The sequence below is a fragment of the Ursus arctos genome, unplaced genomic scaffold, assembly GCF_023065955.2.
Source record: "Ursus arctos isolate Adak ecotype North America unplaced genomic scaffold, UrsArc2.0 scaffold_17, whole genome shotgun sequence".
NCBI lineage: Eukaryota > Metazoa > Chordata > Mammalia > Carnivora > Ursidae > Ursus > Ursus arctos.
The window spans coordinates 37,621,867-37,645,807 of record NW_026622841.1 but is presented as its reverse complement, the minus strand read 5'-3'; the positions used below and the strand labels follow the sequence as shown (position 1 = coordinate 37,645,807).

The 23,941-nt window shown below is 34.0% G+C and overlaps 1 protein-coding gene across 1 annotated transcript in view; it reads right to left on the bottom strand.

Annotated features, from left to right (window-relative positions):
* The window catches only part of CCDC178 (coiled-coil domain containing 178), a 374,996-nt gene that overhangs the window by 308,478 nt on the left and 42,577 nt on the right, over positions 1-23,941 (bottom strand). The window contains 3 exon segments of the mRNA XM_057313270.1: positions 4,055-4,208; positions 17,356-17,498; positions 22,810-23,030. Coding sequence (XP_057169253.1) covers positions 4,055-4,208; positions 17,356-17,498; positions 22,810-23,030 — 518 coding nt within the window.

The following is a 23,941-nucleotide window of genomic DNA, read 5'->3' as shown; positions in this document are numbered from 1 at the left end:
AACTTCATCATGTTCTGATTTTCCCCAGGAAGTATGATAGTCCCCAAATGATTTCTATAATTGAAAAAGATTACTAACCTTATAAAATATGTTCATAATATCTCATCAAAAATAACATTTTGTTATGAAGGGCCACACGTGCCATTTTAGAGATGATCAAAGAAATAAAAAACTGATTGTAGGCTTAGTGAATGAATTTTCCATTTTTGAAGTTATTTTATTAACAATGATATTCTTTAAGATGACAAATTTCAGCTGATCAGGAAATTGAGAACATAATTATTTGATAACACTGTATAATATTTTTAAAATTTTTATTGGTTGTGCTGTATTTCCCTGATGCTTATAGTAGTCCCTGGAAAGAAATTTTATGTAAGAAAGCTACAGGCATTAGAAAGCTACATGCATTATTTTAAATCTTCACAGATTATCTGAATGTATGCACTATACACTCCACACCTCACAAAATTCTTTCCAAGCTCACAAGGTGATAAGTTTCTTTTTCTCCATTTATTCTTCCTTCTATCTTTCCTTTCCTTCTTCCTTCTTCTTATCTTCCCTTCCTTCCCTCCTTTCCTTCCTTCCTTTTCTTTCATTTATTCACTGCTTAACTCACTCATTCAAAAAGCCTGAAATGCCTTTTCTTGAGTGCCTAATATGGCATTTCATTGAGTACCTAATATAGGACAGATACTGTGCATGTTACACAGAGGAAACAAAAATCACAATGTACCTCTTATCATTGAAAACCGTATAGTCTAAAAAGAAGTAGACAAGTAATCACTGACTTCAACAGTGTTGTAAGTATTGGTATGGAGGTAAACATAGAGTGCAATTAGAGACCAAAGCAGACAGAAAAAAGTGAAGAGACTGTTTCACCAATGATTTTACCCCTTCTAAGCTGAAGTTTAAAATGAGAGGATTTATGAGGTGCCTGGGTGGCTCAGTCGGCTAAGCATCTGACTCCTGATTTCGGCTCAGGTCATGATCTCAGGGTCCTGACACTAAGACCCTCGATGGGCTTCAGAAAGGTGTGGAGCCTGTGTAAGATTCTTTCTTCCTCTCCCTCTGCTCCTCCCCTCACTGCTCACAAGCGTGCATGTGCTCTCTCTTAAAAAAATAAAAAATAAATAAATGAAATGAGAGGATTCAGCCAGACAATGGGAGGATGAGTGAGTTGAATACTGACTTTATAATTAGAGGGTACTGTATTTATGAAAAGATAGAATAAAGAAAGAACTTGGCACATTCTGGCCTCTTGGGGTTTTTCCAGGTAGTTAGAGAACAGAGTTAGAGGGAAAAGATACTTCTATTACTATCGACTTAAGATCAATTTCTCCCAATTCATTATTTCCATGTCATCCCTTCTGGCACTTTGGCCCACTGTGTTTTAGTTTAGTGTTTTAAACCTTGCCTATTTCTGGATTCTTTTACATCGCCTATGCAGCTGTGTAAGTCATGCCCATATTAAGTCAGGTGCATATTCCCTACAATGCATAAAAGAGAACAAAATATAGACATTTTCAGGGAAACAAAATTTTGAAAATACCAAATCTAGCTCACTAAGAAAGCTTGTAAAAGATACACTTTAGTAACAAGAAAAAAATAATGCAATAGGAGTGTCTGATAAACAGGGGCGCCTGGGTGGCTCAGTCTTTAAGCGTCTGCCTTCGGCTCAGGGCGTGATCCCGGATCCCTGGGATCGAGCCCCGCATCAGGCTCCTCTGCTGGAAGCCTGCTTCTTCCTCTCCCACTCCCCCTGCTTGTGTTCCCTCTCTTGCTGGCTGTCTCTCTCTCCGTCAAATAAATAAATTAAAAAATCTTAAAAAAAAAAAAAAGGGAGTGTCTGATAAACAAAAAGAGTTGTGTGCAAAATGTTACACTGGGAAAAAATTTAATCAAACATTTATTGTGTAAACTAATAAAAATTATCTTAATATGGCAATTATTAAATAAGATAGGCATAACATGATGGAAGATTAGCTACACAATAAGAAAAAATCATAAGGTCCTTAAACTGTTCAAGAAGTTAAAGATGTTGATTAAGCTTCATAGTAAGTGAAATATGCATTCCAAAACTTCTAATAATTTATAGCTTAAAATGTAAAAATAAAATATATCATAAGCAAAAACTTAATTCTAAACATTCGAAATTTAGTTTCATCTAAAACATGGCTACAAACTATATAAAGCAGAAAATAACAGAAAAATGGAAAAAATAAGAAAGAAATCCACTATCACATTGAAATACTTTAATACAGCTGTCAGTAATTTATACATCGGCCAGAAAATAAATCAGAAATACAAAAGATTTAAATAACAGAATTAGCACAGTTTACAAAATGAACTTGTTTAGGATTGCATCCCACTACCAGAGAAAAGATTTTTCCTAAATAAAATATTAATGCAAATTACCCATGTAATAGGACAAAAATTAAGCCTTCACAATACCTACCATATAGACTACATTTATGAATAAATCAGAATTACATTAAGAATTTATTTTTAAAAATAACTTTAAAATTCAGTGGAGATATAAGGGTTAATTTGTCTAAGACTAATCTCAGGTTGATTTTCCAGAGAGTTTGTCTTCTACAAAGTTCCAAGGAAACTGGCTGAGGTTCAATTTAGAAAAACTACCCAAATAAATGGACAGATAGATCATGTTTATGTTTAGGTATCTCCATCATAAAGATCTCATTTTTCCATCATACAATCAATAAATGAATATGATTCCAATCATAATTCCAATAAAACTTCTGAAGGAAATGAGTAAGATAACACTGAAATTTATACGGAAGGTCAAAGATTAAGAACAACCTAAAACTCATAAAGAAATGTAAGACTGAGGGATTCACCATAATAGATAATCAAAACTCATTATAGAAAGCATCATATAAATATGAGAAGCCAAATTTCAAAACATTTAGAATAAAATGCCAGAGAATATTTTTTGACCTCAAGGTAGAAAAAATTATTCTTAAACTCAGAAAAGCCCAAAGGTCAAAGGAAAGTATTTATAACTTTTACTACATTAAAACTGAAGCTTCTCTTCATCAGAAGTTACCATAAAGAAATGAAAGAAGAATGGATAAACATATTTTTAACATATGTAACTTAAAAATATTTAGTATTGATAATATTCAACAAATTCTAACAAATCAGTCAACATATAATCACTCAACAGATGGGGAAAATCGTGAGCAGCTTTTTCACAAAAAAAGGAAATACAAATGACCTCCAAAAAGCCATCAAAACATGCTTAGTCTCACTCTTGATTATAGATTAATTTTAAAAATTTAATGAGACAATTAAAGAGTATATAGATAGAAATATACTATAATATTATAATAGAAATATTATAATAGAAAGTGGCAATAAAAAACATGTAGTTTTAAATCTCAGTAGGAAAGCCAAATGGTTCAGAATGTGTATATTATTGCTTTGTACTATAGTATTATTTCTTTTTACCATTTTATCAATTCTTTTTACTATTATTTCTTTTACTATAGTAAATGAGATGTGGCAGAAGAGGAAGGAAGGCAGGATGATGAGTCATAAGGGAGGGTCAGAGTGATACTATGCCAGAGAGGACTCAACCCCCCATTCCTGATTTAAAGATATAAGGGAACCACCAGCCTGGGATGCAAGCAGCCTCTGAAAGCTGAGAATGATCCCAGGCTGACAGCAAGGGAAACAATGACTTTGGTTCTAAAAGCACAGAAACTGAGTCCTGCCAAAACTGAAATGAGCCTGACAGCAGCTTAATCCTAGAGTCTCCAGAAAGAAATGCAGGGCAGCGGATAGCTTGATTTCGGTCTTAGAAGACCCAGAGCACAGGAACCAACTAGGACATGACCCAAAGAAATCTTGAGATAATAAATGGGGGTTGTTTCAAGCTGCTAAGATTCTGGTAATCTGTTATGCATTAAGAGAAAACTAATATAGACAGAAAAATGGCTAACTGCTATTTCATTACTGACAGTAAGTTTTAACAGCTATGGCTTAAAACTAAAATCAGTATTTTTTTTTATTTTTAAATAGGAAAACCCACCGTTTTTGATAAAGCAGATAATTCCTTTCTTGATGTCTTTGTTTCCTTCAATGCTTCACTCACTGCTTCTTCATTCTCCACAATACTAACATTAATATTTTCTACTGCTACAGAGTAGTGACTATATAGATTGTTAAGTTTCTCTCTCTCTCTCCTAAGAGGAAAAACACAGTTGGTTTTATTCACAATGAAAGGAAAATCATGTTTAAAATTATATGTAAATTAGTTTCTGACTTAACAATATAAATCAATGGAATTTACCTATTCCTAATATTTCTCCCAGCCCAAAGCAACTTCTTAAAAGTACAATTTAGGATCAAGAAAGTAAATGGTGAGAAAAAATTCACCACATGTATTTATGTTTCCAACAGAAAAAAACTGAGAGAAAAGTGATTTCTAAATTATTTAAAATAAATCACCTTTTGATTTGATTTCAGGTGACAGAGTTAAGCACCTTTGATTCGGAGGGTGAGCAGTACAGGGATGGAAAGGCAAGACAAAAAGAAGAGAAAAAAAGAAGAGAGGATGTAGAAGTGAAAAGAACACACATTATTAAAGCCCGAGTTTACTGTTTTGTCTTTCTCGGTCTTAGAGGTAAAATGGAGGAAACTACGGCTTAGAAAAACAACAGGTTAACTAAAATATAAATTGCCAAGGAATATTTTGTTCTTATGTGATCTTCCACAAAGAAAGCCAGAGCTAAAATGTGATCCACATAATCCTGTATCTTCACTGGTAGGTAGAAAACACATTCCAAATATAAAAGCCCCGTTAGACACTGGTGTTACAATTTAATACACATAAAAACTATGGTGAGAAAATTATTTCCATAATGTATCAGTAAGAAATACAGATAACTCCACCTGGAAGTAGCCCAGGTTCTCACGCACTAATCCTGACTTTAGGAATAGAGTCAAATGAAACTGAAAGATATAACCTCACTATGGAAATGAAAGTTAAAACAATAAACAAATAAGCAAAAAGATTCTTCTTTACCCTTCCACGTCTAGAGAGTATAGATCTCCCTATCAGAATTCTAGAAGCCAAGTAGATAATGAGAGATGGGGAAGCTCAGCATTCAAAATATATGTTTGGTATTATTTCTTTCTTTTGAAATTAACTTCTCTTTTTCCAGTGGTATCTATTTCCCCCAGTCCAAATAATGAACTATATATAGACTCTGACTAAGAAGTGGACAACTGCCCAGTGACATTGAATTCAGGCACTAAGTATTATTTTAATTGTCTCATCCCAATTTCCTAAAGTTGATGACACCAATTCCTCAGCCTTTTATGGATTTTTCAGGATAAAAGTTAGCTACCAGTGCCCCCAGACACCAGTAGTTTAGATGTTATCATTCTCATATATGCTAAATCAGAATAAATTTAGAAGAATAAAATGGGAAGAATCATCTACCTGTTAAGAGTTACAATGTAGAGCAATCAAGATACTAAAGACCATATGCTATATGTATGCTTCCATTCATATGGATTTCACAAACAGGCAAAACTAAGTCTGGTGATAGAAGTCAGAATGAAGATGACCTCTTTGGGGTGGAAGGGGGCATTGGTATGGATTGGGAAAGAGAACAAGAGAAACTTCTAGTAAGCTGAAAACTTCTATATCTTAATCAGGGGCATGCTTACATAAGTGTATACATATTTTAAAAAGCATCAGTGTATACACTTGATAGCACATATAATCATGTTTCTGTGTATTAATTCTCAACAAATTAAAACATAGTAAAGAACAATAAACACATCTCCAAAATTTTATTTAATAAATAATTTATGACTCCTCTAATACTTACAGGAGACCTTTAAGAAATTACACTTAGATGAAAAGAAAATCATCAAAGAAGGATTTATATGACATAATAAAAAATGAAAGTGTAGGAGTTAATACAAATGTACCTTCATGTTTATTTATTAGTTATAAAAACCACTAGCTAATTTTTATATTCAAAATTGAGAAGGAAAAATTTTAGAAAATGTTACAAAATGGAAAACATTATATTTGTAATTATTATGGGATCTGTCTTGTGCCAGATAGAAGAATCAAATGCTGATACATGTATAAATGTATATATATGGAGACAGATAAATGATTAAAATAGAAATAGAAACATGATTGATAGCTTCAAGATATACAAAGTAAGAAAAGGAGTGTGGAAAATTGACAGCATTATGGTTTCAATTCCTCACCCAGTCCTATATTCACTTCCTTTGCCATGTAACTCTGTGGGATTCTCCAACTCTAACTTCAAGCTTAGCCATTTGATTTGCCATTGCCATTTGGATTTTAGCAAATGGGATGCCAGCAGTTCATGTGTGACTGTGCTTGCTTGCTCACTCCTCTCCTATTACCATGCAAACATTGCTAACCAACTGGAGAGGGTATTGCCAAATCTCCCCAGTTGTCTCAGCTAATACTTTCCTACATCAGCAGAAAGCTAGCCAAACCCCACAAAAATAAACAAACAAACAAATAAAGGAGTATACTGACTGTATTAAGAAGATAATGATCAGATTTACAAAAAAGCACAGAAATCAGTTATATGTGACCTGGAAGAATCAATCTAAAATAAAACCAAACAGAAACACTTCTAACTAAATAAATAAAATGAGATCTGCCAGTGAAGTTCTAATCAGAATGAATCTTTTAGAATATCAAGATCAAGAAAAAATATACTTTAAAAGATGATATATTAAGGGGATTAAATAATGCATATGTATGGGGTGCCTGGGAGGCTCAGTCGGTTAAGCATCTGCCTTCAGCTCAGGTCATGATCCCAGGGTCCTGGGATTGAGCCCCGCATTGGGCTCCCTGCTCAGCAATGAGTCAGCTTCTCCTCTGCCTCTGTGCTCCCTCTCCCTCTGTGCTCTCTCTCTCTCGCTCTCTCTCAAGTAAATAATAAAGAAAAATCTTAAAAAAAAATAATGCATGTATACACACACACACACACACACACATATGCACACACATATATATGCACACATATATATATATGAAAATACACAATGAGAATAGAAAAGCTATAAAATCATATGCCCTTAATATAGCCTAGACATACATAAAGAAAACGCTGACAGCATTATAAAAATAAGTTAACTAGCATAAGATTTTTAAATATTTCTGTCAGAAAATGATAGAAATGATAGATCAAGCAAATGAAAATAAGTAAAACTACTCCTTGTTATCACACTCCTGGTTGTTAGCAGGTTGATTTTCAAGGGTTGTTGGCCTAGATTGTGTCCTTGCCATGTGGGCTTCTCTATAGAGCATCTCAAAACATGGCAGCTAAATTCATTGTAGCAAATAAGCAATAGAACAAGAAAGTGCTAGCAAGACAAAAGTCACAGTTCTTACAACCTAATCATAAAGATGACATTCCATTACTTTTACTTTACTCTATTTATTAGAAGGAACTCTCTGGATCTACCCCACATGCAAGGGGAGGTGACTTTAGGAGAGTTTATCAAAAGGCAGATATCACTGAAAGTCATTTCAGAAGCTGCTAACCACCCACAGAGCTCCTTGGTAATTTACAGTTTTCATAGTTGGAGGTTTGTGAGGTGATACCTATGGCTTTCACAGTAGTTGCAGAATACAACAGAATTATATGCCAGAAGAAAGTCTTCAGAAGGTTTAAAAATGTATATGAGAAAATGATCAAGAGACATGGAAGATAAAGTAAGAAAAACTAATATGTGTTGGAGTCATAGAAGAAATCGAAAATGGGACCAAGGCATTGTTTGAAAAGATTATGATTGAAAATGCCCAGGGATAATCATAATTATAATGCATAGATTCAGTAATACCAGAAGACTAACAAATCTCAACAGAATAAAAATTGATCCACACCAAAAGTATCTATAAAATTAACAAACTTTCAAAATCAAGAGATGATCTTAAAAGCACAGAATAGTTGCATAGCAATCCGTCAAAAGGCCAATATATTTCTTAACAGCAAAAATGAAAATTATAGAATGATATATTTAACATATTAAAGGACAATTAAAAATCAAGAAATCTATGAAAATAAAAAATATCCTTCAGGGGAAGCCTAGGTGGCTCAGTTGGTTAAGCTTCTGCCTTCAGCTCAGGTCATGATCCCAGGGCCCTGGGATTGAGCCCCCATTGGTCTCCCTGCTCAGTGGGGAGTCTGCTTCTTCCTCTCCCTCTGCTCCTCCCTGCCCCATTCCTACTCTCTCTCTCTCAAATAAATAAAATATTCAAACCTAAGAAAGAAAGAAAGAAAGAAAGAAAGAAAGAAAAAGAAAGAAAGAAAAGAAAGAAAGAAAGAAAGAAAAACAATATTCTCATGGGTTATAAAAATGAAATAGTCAACAACAATAAATATTTAATTCAGTGGGAATGTGGTAACGACAGTAAAAATTTTCATAAGTCCTTTTCTTGTCTAGCATGTTAAAAGTGTCTTTGGAGTTTGATCACCTAGTTTGTATGTGGTAGTTAATAGGATTTCCTACAAAAAGAACAGGACCAAATTATAACTGCCAAAATAGAAAAGGAAAAAAAAGAAAAAACTAATGTGAAAGAAGTCAAAAATGAATAAGAAAATAAAACATATGAGGGCAAATATATGGTGGTTTAAATCCAAATGTATTAGTGATTTATGAATGCATTTAATGGTCCACCTTTAAAAATGTTTTCAATTGATAAAAAAAATCTATCTAAATAATGTTTACAAGAGATGTGTATAAAACATAAGGACTCAAAAATATTGAAATTTCAAAACTGAAAATATCTCCCAGATAAACATCAAAAAACAAAGCTAATGAAGCTATATTACTATCTTAATTGAGTTTAAGGCAAAAAGCATTCCAAGAATCAATTCACAATGATTAATAAGGTTAGTCATCCTCCAGAAAGATATAACAACATTAAACTTGTAAGAACCTGAGAGAACTTCAAAATATAAAGCAAAAACTGATGGCATTAAAAAAAAAAAAAAAAGAGGTAGAGAGACACATCATTATAGTAGGTGATTTTACCACACTTTTCTCAATAATAGAAAAAGTAGTAAAAATCAGTAATGATAAGGAACACTGTTTCTTAAACATCACCTTGGGATCTTTTAAAAATGCAGACTCTCATTCAATAGGTCTGAGTTGCAAAAATTCTACATATTGAAGAAGCACCTAGGTAAAGCTGATGTTGTTGGTCCATTGACCGCACTTGAAATAGCAAGGGTATACAAAGATTAACCTTTACAAATAGTAAACTTGACCTAATGAGTCAGTAATCAACAGTACATTCAATAAGTAAAGTACATAAGAAATATTTACCAAAAAAACAAAAAAATAAGAAACATCCCAAGCCACTGAGCCAAAAATGAAGACTCGGTAATTTTCATGGGTTGAAACTATATGTTCCCTGACCAAAACACAAATTCAGCTAGAAAGTATTAATAAAAAGACAACTATAAAATTAGAAATCATCATGAAAATTTTTTTTAAAATGTATTTTTTAATAGCCCATGCATCAAAGAAAAAATCAAAATGAAAATTAGAAAATACATGTAACTGAATGACATATAACAAATCAGGTGAGCTACATAAGTGATTGATTTATTAACTAATAGACAATATTTAAAATATGCATTGTATGTGAGGCAACATAAACATAATGGATATTATCTAGATCATAGAACTATGTATAAAAATTTTGTGTTCTTCATTTTGTTTATATTTACTTGAATCCAGCTCCACAATGAGTAAGATTTTTTTCTATCTAAATCATTAATCAATTTGAACAAATAAAAACTTTATTATGATACACTATACCATAAAGAGCTTACAGTGAACAAGAGTAATTAGAAGAATTTCATATAACACAAATACATCAGAAATGTAATAAAAAACACTCCAATCACTAAAATGCAAAATAAAGTCTATATATATTTTAAAATACTCCATTTTATTAGAAATTAAACAAATGCAAATTGAAATACCTGGATGCTATTTATAATTAATACGTGGTTACATAATTTGTTTTTAATAATATCCCATGCTGGAGATTTTTTTAAATAGTCACTTTTGCAGTGATATATATTTATTATACACCTTTATAGGCAATTTGACGATATGTATGAAGAACTTTAAAATGACACAGAGAGGCTGGGAAGATGGCAGGGTAGGATGCTGAGCTTGCCTCCTCCCATGCATAAAACTAGCTAACACTTACATCAGTGTAAATAACCCAGAAAATGACTTGAAGACTGGCAGAACAAACTCCACAACTAAAGGTAAAGAAAAAGCCACATCCAGGTAGGTAGGAAGGGCGGAGACAGGGATTTGAAGCCAAACAGACCATGGCCGTCCGAGGCAGGGAAGGAGCCAGTTGTATGGAAAAGGGCAAGAAACAGACTATCACACCGGGGAGTCCTCAAGGGGAAGACAAATCCCCATCATTTGGCTTTGAAACAAACAGGGGCCGAATCCTGTGAGTTCTTAGAACTAGTGGGATTTAAGCCCAGGATTTTATTTTATTTTTTTTTAATTAAAGATTTTATTTATTTATTTGAGAGAGCGAGAGCACAAGCAGGGTGAAGGGCAGATGGAGAAGCCGACTTCCCCACTGAGCAGGGAGTCCAATGTGGGACTCTATCCCGGGACTCCAGGATCATGACCTGAGCCAAAGGCAGATGCTTAACCAACTGAGCCACCCAGGCACCCCTACGCCTGGAACTTTAAAACTCAGCAGGCTCTGCTATGAGACAGCCTGGAGGGCAATAGGAAGCTGAGCCCCTGCCCTTAAAGAGATAGCAGGATAAACAGCCACCAAGGATATAGCAAGGAAGCAGCAGTTTAAAAAATGTCTGGGGCATACAGGAAGGAGAGTTATTTACTCATCTCACAGCATGTATCATAGAAGCAGGGATAGCAGGGAAACCTTTCCAGAAATGAGCTGGCAGCCATCATTTCTCTCCCCTGCCCTGCAGTATAAACACATGGCCACCTACAGGAATCAACACAGCAACAATGTTCCCTACCTAACTTACCTATACAAGCCCTAGCCCCTCTAACTACAGCAGATCTGTCCTTTCTACTCATGCTTTTCGTGTCCCTACACTGTGGGGCCTTTCCCCCAGAATACTGGTGTAAACCCAGCCAAAACCATGTCACCCACCCATGCATTTTGTGGGGCCTGGATTCTAGCAGCAGGGTTGGCAGGTCTAATTTTGCAAGCAAACCAGCGTGCACCTTGTTAAAATGCACTCCATCTAGCTGGGACCAAATACTACCCACAAAAAGCAAAGAGAGCTTCTGCAAATGACTAGACTGAAGGAAAGAGTGGCCAGAATACAACAGCAGGGCACAGGCAACACACATAAGAGGCACTCCTGAAGTGCCAGGTCCTGAGGAACACTGCCCTGCAGGGCACTGCAGGACCTTGTCTTCATAAGGCCATTATCTTCAAGAGTTAGACAAAATGAGGAGACAGAGGAATATGTCCCAAATGAAAGAACAGAACAAAATTACAGCAAGACACCTAAGGGAAGCCATATAAATAATATGGTTAGTAGAGAATTTAAGGTAATGATTATGAAGATACCCACTGGACTTGAGAAAAGAGTGGAGAACATCAGTAAGGCCCTTAGCAAAGAGATAAAAAAGAACCAATCAGAGATGAAGAACACAATAATTGAAATTAAAAATACACTTAATAGAATAAATAGTATGCAGAGGAAGCAGAGGAACAAATTAATAACCTGGAAGACAGAGTAGTGGAAAACGATCAAGCTGAGCAAGTGAGAGAAAAAAGAATTATACAAATTAAGAACAAACTTATGGAATTCAGTGACTCCATCAAGCATATTAACATTTGCATTATCAAGATCCCAGAAGAAGAGAGAGAGAAAAGGGCGCAGAAAATTTATTTGAAGAAAGATTAGCTGAAAACTTCCCTACTCTGTGGAAGGAAACAGATATCCAGATCCAGAAGGCAAAGAGATCCCCCAACAAAATCAACCCAAGGAGGATCACACCAAGACACACAGTAATTAAAAAGACAAAAAGTAGTGATAAAGAAAGAATTTTAAAAGCACCAAGAGAAAAGAAGACAGTTATATACAAGGGAAACACTATAAGGCTATCAGCAAATGTTTCAGCAACAAACTGTGCAGGCCAGAAGGAGTAAAATGATATATTCAAAGTGGTGAGAGGGTAAAATCTGCATCCAAGAATACTCTATCAAGAAAGGCTATCATTCGGGGTGCCTGGGTGCCTCAGTCGTTAAGTGTCTGCCTTCAGCTCAGGTCATGATCCCAGCGTTCTGGGATGGAGCCCTGCATCAGGCTCCCTGCTCGGTGGGAAGCCTGCTTCTCCCTCTCCCACTCCCCTTGCTTGTGTTCCCTCTCTCACTGCCTCTCTCTCTGTCAAATAAATATATAAAATCTTAAAAAAAGAAAAAAAAAAGGCTATCATTCAGAATAGTGGCAGAGACAAAGAGCAACAAAAACTAAAGGAGTCATGACCACTAAACCAGCCCTATAAGAAATATTAAGGAGGACTCTCTGAGTGGGGAGGGAAGACCATAAGTGAAAGTATGAAAAGTATGAAAGTATGAAAAGTATGAAAGTATGAAAAATAGAAAACACAAAAGCAGTAAAAATAAGTGCATCTATAAAAATCAGTCAAGGGATTTACAAAATAAAAAGACATAAAATATGACATCATATACCTAAAACCTGGGGGACAGAGGAGTAAAGAATGGGTTCCAACTTAAGCAACCATCAACTTAATATACATTGCTATATGGAGAAGATGTTATATAAAAACTTAATGGCACCCCAAAATAAAAAACCAGTAAAAACTATGAAAGAGAGCAAGAGAAGAAAGGATCAGGGAAAAACTACAAAAACCACCACAAAACAAGTAGCAAAATGGCAATATATACATATCTATCAATAATTACTTTGACTATAAATGGACTAAATACTCCCAAAAAAGGGGGGGGGGAGTGACAGAGAGGATAAAAAAATAAGATCCATCTATATGCTATCTACAGGAGACTCATTTTGGAGCTAAAGACACGTGCAGATTAAAAGTGAGGGGATGGAGAAACGTTTATCATGCAAATGGATGTCAAAAGAAAGCTGGGGTAGCAATACTTGTAACAGACAAAACATATTTTTAAACAAGGACTATATTAAGAGACAAAGAAGGACACTATATAATAATAAAGGGGACAATGCAAGAAGACATAACATTGTAAATATTTATGTACTCAACATGGGAATACCTAAATACATAAAGCAGTCAATAAAAAAACTGAAAGGAATTAATTGATAGTAATACAATAATAGTAGGGGACTTTAATACTCTACTTATGTCAGTGGACAGATCATGCAAACAAAAAATCAACAGGGAAAAAGTGGTTTTGAATGACATACTGGACTAGATGGACTTAACATTCCATCCTAAAACAGCAAAATACACATTCTTTTCAAGTCAAGTGCACACAAATATTTTCCAAAATAGATCACATATTAGGCTATAAAACAAGTGTCAAGAAATTAAAAAAAAAAATCTAAGTGATACTGTACATCTTTTCTGACCACAATCCTATGAAACTAGAAATCAAACACAAGAAAAAATCTGGCAAGGCTACAAATACATGGAGGTTAAATAACATGCTACTAAACAAAGAATGGCTCAACCAAGAAATCAAAAAATAAATAAATAATTACATGGAAACACATGAAAATAAAAACAAAAGGATCTAAATCTTTGGGATGGAGCAAAAATGGATTGAAAAGGGAAGTCTATAGCAATACAGGCCTACCTCAAGCAGCAAGAAAAAAAAAATCAAATAACCTAACGTTACACCTAAAGGAGCTAGAAAAAGAATAACAAACTTAAAACCAGGAGAAGAAAAGAAAGAAGAAAGACTAAAGCAGAAATAAATGTAGAGAATCTAATAAAACAGTAGAACAGATCAATGAAACCAGGAACTGGTTTTTGAAAAGATCGACAAAATTGATAAACCTCCAGGCAGACTCATTAAAAAAAAAGAGAGAGAGGACTCAAAAAAGCAAAATCACAAATTAAAGAGGCGAAATAACAACCAACACCACAGAAATACAAACAATTGAATGAGAATATTGTGAAAAATTGTACGCCAACAAATTGGACAACCTAGAAGAAATTGATAAATTCCTAGAAACATATAACCTACCATAACTGAATCAGGAAGAAATAAAAAATTTGAACAGACTGATTACCAGCAATGAAATTGGATCAGTAATCAAAAAACTCCCAACAAACAGAAGTCCAGGACCAGACAGCTTCAGAAGTGAATTCTACTAAACATTTGAAGAAGAGTTAATACCTAATCTTCTCAAACTACTGCAAAAAAAATAGGAGAGGAAGGAAAACTTCCAAATTCATTCTATGAGGCCAGCATTACCCTAATACCAATACCAAATAAAGGCACCAAAAAAAAAAGAAAGCGTATCCAAAACAGTGTATCCATAAAAATCAGTCAAACCCACCCCCCCACCAAAAAAATAAACAGAATTACAGGCCAATATCACTGATAAACGTAGATGCAAAAGTTCTCAATAAAATACTAGCAAACCGAATCCAATAATATAGTAAAAAAAAGCCATTTACCACAATCGAGTGGGATTTATTCTCAGAATGCAAGGGTGGTCCAATATTAAAAAATCAATCAACATGATACATCACATCAATAAGAGAAAGGAAAAAACCATTTCAATAGAAGCAGAAAAAGCATTTGAGAAAGAACAACATCATGCATGATAAAAACCCTCAACAAAGTAAGTTTAGAGGGAACATACCTTAACATAATAAAGGCCTTATATGAAAAACCCAGAGTAAACATCATACTCATCAGGGAAAAACTGAGAGCTTTTCACATATGGTCAGGAACAAGACAAGGATGTCCACTCTTATCACCTCCATTCAACATAGTACTGGAAGTCCAAGCCATAGCAATCAGACGACAAAAAGAAATAAAAGGCATCCAAATTTTTAAGGAAGAAGTAAAACTTTCACTGTTTGCAGATAACATGATACAATATGTAAAAAACCCTGAAAACCACCGAAAAACTACTAGTTCTGATAAATGAATTCAGTAAAGTCACAGTATACAAAAATCAATGTGCAGAAATCTGTTACATTTCTTTTTTTTTTCTTGTTTCAAGTTTTTCTTTAAACTCTATTTAGTTAACATACATTTCTATACACTAAAAATGAAGCAGAAAAAGGAGAAATTAAGAAAATGATCCCATCCATAACTGCCCCCAAAATAATAAGACAACTAAGAATAAACTTAACCAAAGAAGAGAAAGATCTGTACTCTGAAAACTATAAGACACTGATGAAAGAAACTGAAGATGACACAAAAAAATGGACAGACATTCCATGCTCACGGATTGGAAAATCAAATATTGTTAAAATATCTATATTACCAAAAGCAATCTACACATTAAAAGCAATCCCTATCAAAATACCAACAGTATTTTTCAGAGACTGGAATAAGCAATTCTAAAATTTGTAGGGAACAGCAAAAGACTCCAAAAAGCTAAAGCAACCTTGAAAATGAAAAGCAAAGCTGGAGACATCACAATTCTGGACTTCAAGCTATACTACAAAGCTGTAGCAATCAAAGCAGCACGGTACTGGCACAAAAACAGACACATAAATCAATGAAATAAAGTAGAAAACCCAGAAATAAACCTGCAACTATATGGTCAATTATTCTTTGACAAAGGAGGCACGAATATACAATGGGAAGAAAAAAAAAAACAGTCTTTCAAACAAATGGTGGCAGTAAAACTGGACAGCTACATGCAAAAGAATGAAACTGGACCAATTTCTTACACCATATACAATAATAAACTCAAAATGGATTAAAGACCTAAATGTAAGACCTGAAACCATAAAAGTTCTAGAAGACAGCCCAGGCAATAGTTTCTCTGACACTAGCCATAGCAACATTTGTCTAGATAGGTCTGACAAGGTAAGGGAAATAAAAAAATAAATAAACTATTGTGACTACATCAAAACAAAAAGCTTCTGTACAGTGAAAGAAACAATAAAAAAATTAAAAGGCAACCTATTGAATGGGAGAAGATGTTTGAAAATGACATATCTGATAAAGAACCGACAACTCAACATCCAAAAAACAAACAATCCAATTTAAAAATGGGCAGAAGACATGATCAGACATTTCTCCAAAGAAGACATACAGATGGCCAACAGCCACTTGAAAAGATGCTCAACATCACTCATCATCAGGGAAATGAAAATCAAAACTACAATGAGATATCACCTCACACCTTTCAGAATGGTTAAAATAAAAAACACAAGAAACAACAGGTGTTGGGGAGGATATGGAGAAAAAGGAATCTTCGTGCACTGTTGGTGGGAATGCAAACTGGTGCAGCCACTGTGGAAAATAGTATGGAGGTTCCTCAAAAAGTTAAAAATAGAACTACCCTACAATCCAGTAATTGTACTACTGGGTTATTTACCCTCAAAATACAAAAACACTAATTCAAAGGGATCATGCACCCTGATGCTTATTGCAACATTATTCACAATAGCCAAATTATGGAAGCAGCCCAACTGTCCACTGATAGATCAATATATAAAGATGACGTGGTGTATAAACACAATGGAATATTATTCAGCCATAAAAGGGAATGAAATCTTGCCATTTGCAACAATATGGCTGGAGCTAGAGAGTATCATGCTAAGCAAAAGAAGTCAGAGAAAGACAAATAATATATGATTTCACTCATATGTGGAATTTAAGAAACAAAACAAGTGAGCAAAGGGGAAAAAAAAAAGATAGGGAAAGAAACAAATCAAGAAATAGACTCTTAACTACAGAGAACAAACTAATGGTTACCAGAGGAGATGTGGGAGGGGGGATGGTTGAAATAGGTGATGGGGATTAAAGAGTACATTTATCAGGATGAGCACTAAGTAATGTATAGAATTGTTAAATCACTATACTATAACCTGAAAATAATATAACACTGTATGTTAACAACACTGGAATTAAAATTTAAAAAAAACCTACAAATAAAATAAAAACAGAACAACAGTACTTTAGGACTCTACACATACGTATATTACATATGTAAAAGAGATAAATCTTAATTTATATATAAACTTGGTGATAAGTATAGGTGATTTAGATTCTTTTTCTGCATCTGAATTTTTTATACAGGAATATAAATAACATTTTAATCAATATTTTTGTTCTAAACTCTGTAAGCAGAATTAGCGAAAAATTCTTACTTGTAGTCTTCTATGCTTATTTCATCACTATGAATGTCTTTCTCCATGTTTTGTCTAATTTGTTTAGCATTCAATTTGGCATTTTCAACATTTTCTATAGCTTCTTCAAGTTCTTCATGAACTTGTTTGTATAACTCCATTACCTAGAAATGAAAAATATTTTTGTTAATACATGCACTTAATGGGTAATTAAAAGAATCAGGCAAGAGAAAAATCAGAGAAAGGACTTAAATTTAGAGTAATTTTGATCTAAAAAAAAAGTCCCTTATATTGATTTTCTTCCCATATTATTCTACTTAGCACAGTAAAGTCTTAGGTTTCCATTAGCCTGAAAAGCAACAATAATGGGGAAGTATAAAAGTTATTGAAGAAAATAAGTTCAATATTCCAGGTGACATGAGCAAAATAAAATAATTATTTTTTCACCTACAAAAGAATTGCTGCTTTTCATTGTTTTTATTGTTGAACTAATACTTTATTGTAGAAAAACCAGAAAATACAGAGGAAAAAATAAATGATATCAACTGTAATCCTCTAAGGAATAACCATTATTATCTTAATGAAAGGGTCCAAAATATTCCATTTTTATTGGTTCTATTTTTTTTTTTTTTTTTAGTTATCAAATATCATAAACATTCTCCCTTCCCTCTCCATTTCTCCCTTCTCTGTCAACCTATGGAGAAGAGGTGGTTGTAGTGTGGATGTCCTGGTGGAAAGTCGGAGGGAGGGGAGTAGAAGGCAGTAGGGAGTGAACAGTCCTCTCCTCAGTGGGTGAATTGGTGGACTGAAATTAAGCAATTGCCTCCTGAAAAAAGCAATAATGTTCATTAATTTTTCAAATAGCACAGGTAGTAGTAACCTCTACAAGATTATCCGTTAGGCACAGGAGTGTAGGGGTATACATTTTGGTAGAGAGCAAGGAGCACACCAGAATGATGAGCTAAGCAAACAAGTCAGGCAACATAACAGAATTCCTAATATCAAATATCCCATGTCCAATTTGTCAGCACCTTTAGAAGAGGTAACCTGTAGGCAAGGCTGGGATGGTGGTCTCCATGTTGGGAACTAGGTTACATTATATGAGACAAATTCATCTCCGAGGTAAGCTCTTGAGTTGGATCCGCGTGGCACTGGTACATACTTCCCCCATTGCTACTCACTCCAGCTGATGTGGATAATACTCTTGTGGCTCTGTGGTGTTTGAGGCTGAGCTGCTTGCAGAATTTGGAGGCAACACAGAGCCCTGGAGCTTGATTTGAAAGTATCTACAATTGGCAAGATATGCACTAGGGCTCAAGCACACTGACTAGAGGCCTTGAGTCCTTTAAGCAATTAGTTATTTCAGTAGATCTCTACCCAGGACCTCAAAACTGAGTCAAGACAGCAGAATAAAATAAAGTTATATGATAAAGGACTATAAATAAAACACTACATTACACTTCCCCTGGCCCCCAGCAATCACTAATCTGTTTCGTTTTATGGATTTATCTATTCTGGATATTTCATACAAATGAAATCATACAGGATGTGATCTTTTTTACGGCTTCTCTATTTAGCATAGTCCCTCAAAGCTGATATATGTTGTGGCATATAACAATACTACTTTTTTTTTCTTGCTTTGTATGGTATAGATATATCACATTTTATTTCATCATTAATCAGGTGATGGATATCGGGTTGTTTCCACCTTGGGCTAATACAAACACTGCTGCTATGAACATTTATGTACAACTTTTGATTTTGTTTTTTTGATTATCATTTTCAATTCTTTGGAGTATATACCTCAGAGTATAATTGCTAGAGCATATGGTATTCTGTGTTAAGCTTTTTGAGGAAATGCCAGTCTTTTCCACAGCATCTGCAACCATTTTACATTTTCACCAGCAAAGTACCACAGTTCCAATTTCTCCACATAGACACTAAAACATGTTATTTTCTGTTTTATATTTATTCCCATCCTAATGGCTGTGAGTGGTATCTCACTGTGGTTTTGGTTTGCATTCCCCTAATGACTAATGATGCTGAGCATCTATCTTTTCAAATGTTTGCTGCCCATCTGTATGTCTTTGGAGATATAGCTATTCAAGTCCTTTGCCCATTTTTAATTTGGTTGTTCGTCTTGGGTTGTTGAATTTGAAAGTTATTTATATATTCTAGGTACTATATTCTTCTGAAATGTATAATTTGCAATATTTTTTCTCATTCTATAGGTTTGGTTGTTTGGGGTTTGTTTTGTTTGGGTTTTTTTGTTTTTGTTTTTGTTTTGTTTTGTTTTGTTTTGTTTGCTTTTCTGATAGTATCCTTCTTTTTTACTTTTTTTCACTGACATACAGTTGACACACAACATTAAATTAGTTCAGGAGTACAACATAGTGATTCAACAAATCCACACATTATGCTACACTCACCACAAGTGTAACTACCATCTGTCACCATTACAACGCTATTACAGTATCATTGACTATACTTCCTATGCTGTACCATTTTTTTCCTTAAAGACTTATTTATTTATCTGAGAGGGAGAGAGAGAAAGCATGGGACAGGCAGAGGGAGAGGAAGAGATAATCTCAAGCAGACTCTGCACTGAGATGGAGCTTGACACGGGCTCGATCTCACGACCCTGAGATCACCACCTGAGCCAAAACCAAGAGTTGGACATTTAACCAACTGAGCCATCCAGGTGCCCCTACTATGCTGTACCTTTTATCCCAATGACTTATTTATTCCATAACTGGAAGCCTGTACCTCTCATTCCTCTTCATTCATTTGCCTATCCTTTCACTCCCCCCCACCCTGGCAACCATCAGTTTGTTCTCTGTATTTATAGGTCTATTCCTAGTTTTTGTTTGTTCTGCAGATTCCACACACAAGTGAAATCATATAGTATTTGTCTTTCTCTGATTGATTTATTTCACTTAGCATTATGTCCTCTAGAGGTCCATCCATGTTGGCACAAATGGGAAGATTCTGTCATATTTTATGGCTAAGTAATATTCTATTGTATATATGTATACCACATCTTCTTTATCTATTCACCTATCAATGACACTGAGGTTGTTTCCATATCTTGGCTGTTGTAAATAATGCTGCAATAAAAAAGGGGTACATATATATATTTTCGAATTAGTGTTTTGTTTTATTTGGGTAAATTCCCAGAAGTGGAATTACTGGATCGTATGGTATTTCTATTTTTTAATTTTTCGAGGAACCTCCAACCTATTTTCCACAGTGGCTGCACCAATTTACATTCCCACCACAGTGCATGAGGGTTCCTTTTTTTCCATATCCTTGCCAACACTTGCTACTTTTTGTCTTTTTGATTCTAGCTATTCTAAAAGGTTCAAGGTGATATCTCATTGTGGTTTTGATTTACATTTCCCTGATGATTAGAGATGTTAAGCATCTTTTCATGTATCTGTTGGCCATCTGTATGTCTTCTTTGGAAAAATGTCTTTTCAGGTCCTCTGACCATCTCTTAATTGTATTACTTATTTTTTTGGTGTTATGTAAGTTCTTAACATATTTTGGATATTAACCTTTTATCAGATATTGATAGTGTCCTTTGATGCACAAAAGTTTTTAATTTTTTATTGAGGTACAATTAATATACAATAGTTTCAGGTATAAAACATAATGATTCAATATTTCTATATATTGTGAAATGATCACCGCAGCAAGCCTAGTTAACATCCATTGCCATCCATAGCTAGAATTTTTTTCTTATGATGAGAACTTTTAAGACGTACTCTCTTAGCAACTTTCAAATATGTAATACAATAATATTACCTATAGTCACCATGCTGTACATTAAATCCCCATGACTTACGTATTTTATAACTACAAGTTTGTACTTTTTGACTCCCTTTCCATTCACTTTCTAACCCCCTGCGTCGGGCAACCACCAATCTGTTCTCTGTATCCATGAAATTGTTTTTTTGTTTGGTTTTTCTTTTGATTCCATGTATAAGTGAGATTATATGGTATTTGTCTTTCTCTGTCTGATTTATTTCATTTAACGTAATGCCCTCAAGGTCCATCTCTGTTGCTGCCAACAGAAAGATTTCATTCTTTTTTTGGCTGAGTAATATTCCATTGTACATATATATCACATCTTCTTTATCCATTCATCCATTGATGGACACTTAGGTTGTTTCAATATCTTGGATATAGTAAATAACACAGCAATGAACATGGGGGTGCACACATCTTTTCAATTTGTGTTTTTTCTTCTAATAAATACCCAGAAGTGGAATTGCTGAGTCAAGTTACAGCTCCATTTTAAATTTTCTGAGAAACCTCCATACTGTTTTCCACAGTGGTTGCACCAATTTACATTCCCAGCAACAGTATGCAAGGGTTCCTTTTTCTCCACATCTTTGCCAACACTTGTTACTTCTTGTCTTTTTGATAACAGCCATTCTGACAAGTATGAGATGGATTGCTCACTGTGGTTTTGATTTGCATTTTCCTGATGATTAGTGATGTTGAGGATCTTTTCATGTACTTGTCGGTTATCTGTATGTCTTCTTTGGAAAAATGTCTATGCAAATCTTCTGCCCATTTTTAAATCATATTGTCTTATTATGTGTTGAGTTGTAAATAAGTTCTTTATTTCAGATATTAACCCCTTATCAGGTATATGATTTGCAAATATTTTCTCCCAGCCAGTAGATTGTCTTTTCATTTTGTTGATGGCTCCTCTTGTCATGCAGAAGCTTTTTAGGTTGATGTATCCCCACTTGTTTATTTTTGCTTTTATTAGCTTTGCTTTTGGTGTCAAATCCAAAACAGCAAGTAAATCGAATGAACAGTAGCTTGACCTCTAAAACAACGTTAGATCAAAAACAACTTGCACAAACTTATGTTTGATACTATTTGAAGAATAGAAAAGAAACCATGCATTGTGCTTAAAATTTTTGGAGAGTAAGGGACGAAAATGGAACTGCTGAGAATACAGGACACATTTAACAACTCTGTTTACTTTAAAATAATAAAAAACGAATATAAATTAAATTTGCTCATTTAGTGGCAGGTATAAATAATATATTTTTTATAATACAATCCCACAATGGGAGAGTTAAATGTTAATCATTGAAAAGATTTTACAATTTATTATCATCAACAATGAAACTAACTGATACATTCTACTTGTATTCTCTCCCAGTTTGATTTACAACTTCAAAAATTATCATGTTGTTTAAATCTCCAAAATTGTATTAGTAGGTTGACTATTATTAATACTCCTAAGCATAAAAGGGAAGATTACACAGTTTAAATGAATATCAATTGATTGTATTATGTGTAGTTTAATAGCTCCTTCGGGAAATAAATAGCAGGTCAATTTTCACTGAAAATGAAACATTTAAAGATGTTAATTTCTTATAGCTGAAATATTTTTTATAACTAAGTAACAATCTATAAAATGTATATCCATTCATTCATTCATTCATTTACCTCAAATTTTTTTAAATGAAATTCTTTCAGAGCTTCAAGTTCCTGGTTCTGTTTTGAGTCAATTAGAGGACCATGTTTATTCATGTAGTCTATGTCTGCTTGAAGCTTTGCATTAGCTTCTTCTAATTTTGCCTTTTGTTCCTCAAAATGTTTTAGTTGATAAACTTTATCTTCAAGATGCCATCGTAATTCTATAATATCTCTCAAATAGGCCTCATGTTCTAGACATACAATAACAAAAGAAAATCTGATTTTAAAACAAGAACTCCTGAAAGAAACCTTTATTTGATAAGAGACATAGGAAATACTTTAGATTCAGAAATTACTTACCTGTGAAGTTTACTAAATTTAATATGTTATCTTAGTGCTGCATTATAAAATATATTGCTTTTGTCATTTATCATTAAAGGGATTTAAATATATGTTTTATAAACTAATAATTGTTTTAGTATAAATCCTGCCTATTACAACCAACGTATATACCGGGTTATGTATAACCACTCCATGAATTACAAAATAAGAAAAACTGCAAGAGTAGAGGTCTTCTAAAATCATCTAGAAGTAAAACAATGAGATAGTTATAAATGTCAGAAAGGAAAAGGAAAAAATAAGTACTATTTTCTGTTGATATAATTATATATCAAAACACAAAAAGATCAACTGAAATTATTACAAATAGGATAGCTTATATTAAAAAATGCTTATTGTTGTAAGCCACTGAGTTCCGACATGATTTGTTACAAAGCATTATTGTAGTAAATAACTTTAATTCACACGACTAAACAATGCAAACAAAATTAGAAGACTTAACACTGTGTTATTGCTGAGATCTTCCTCCACAATAGAAGTACTCTTGTGAGCATTTCTATGGGACATGATTATCTTTACACTCCACCCTCTCTGAAAGGATAATCCCCAGAACACTCTCCTAGAACACTTCCTTTCACCAGTCTTAACATTCATGTTCTTTCCAACTCCAATCATGCCATCCTTTTTGCTACTTCCCATTTGTATCCCAGGACATTTCTCCTTTAAGGTAATCTGTCTTCACCCTTCCCATATTGAGATTGTAAAACAGCAGCTCCCCAACTTATATCAACATGCCATTTAAATCCATACATAAACCAGTATG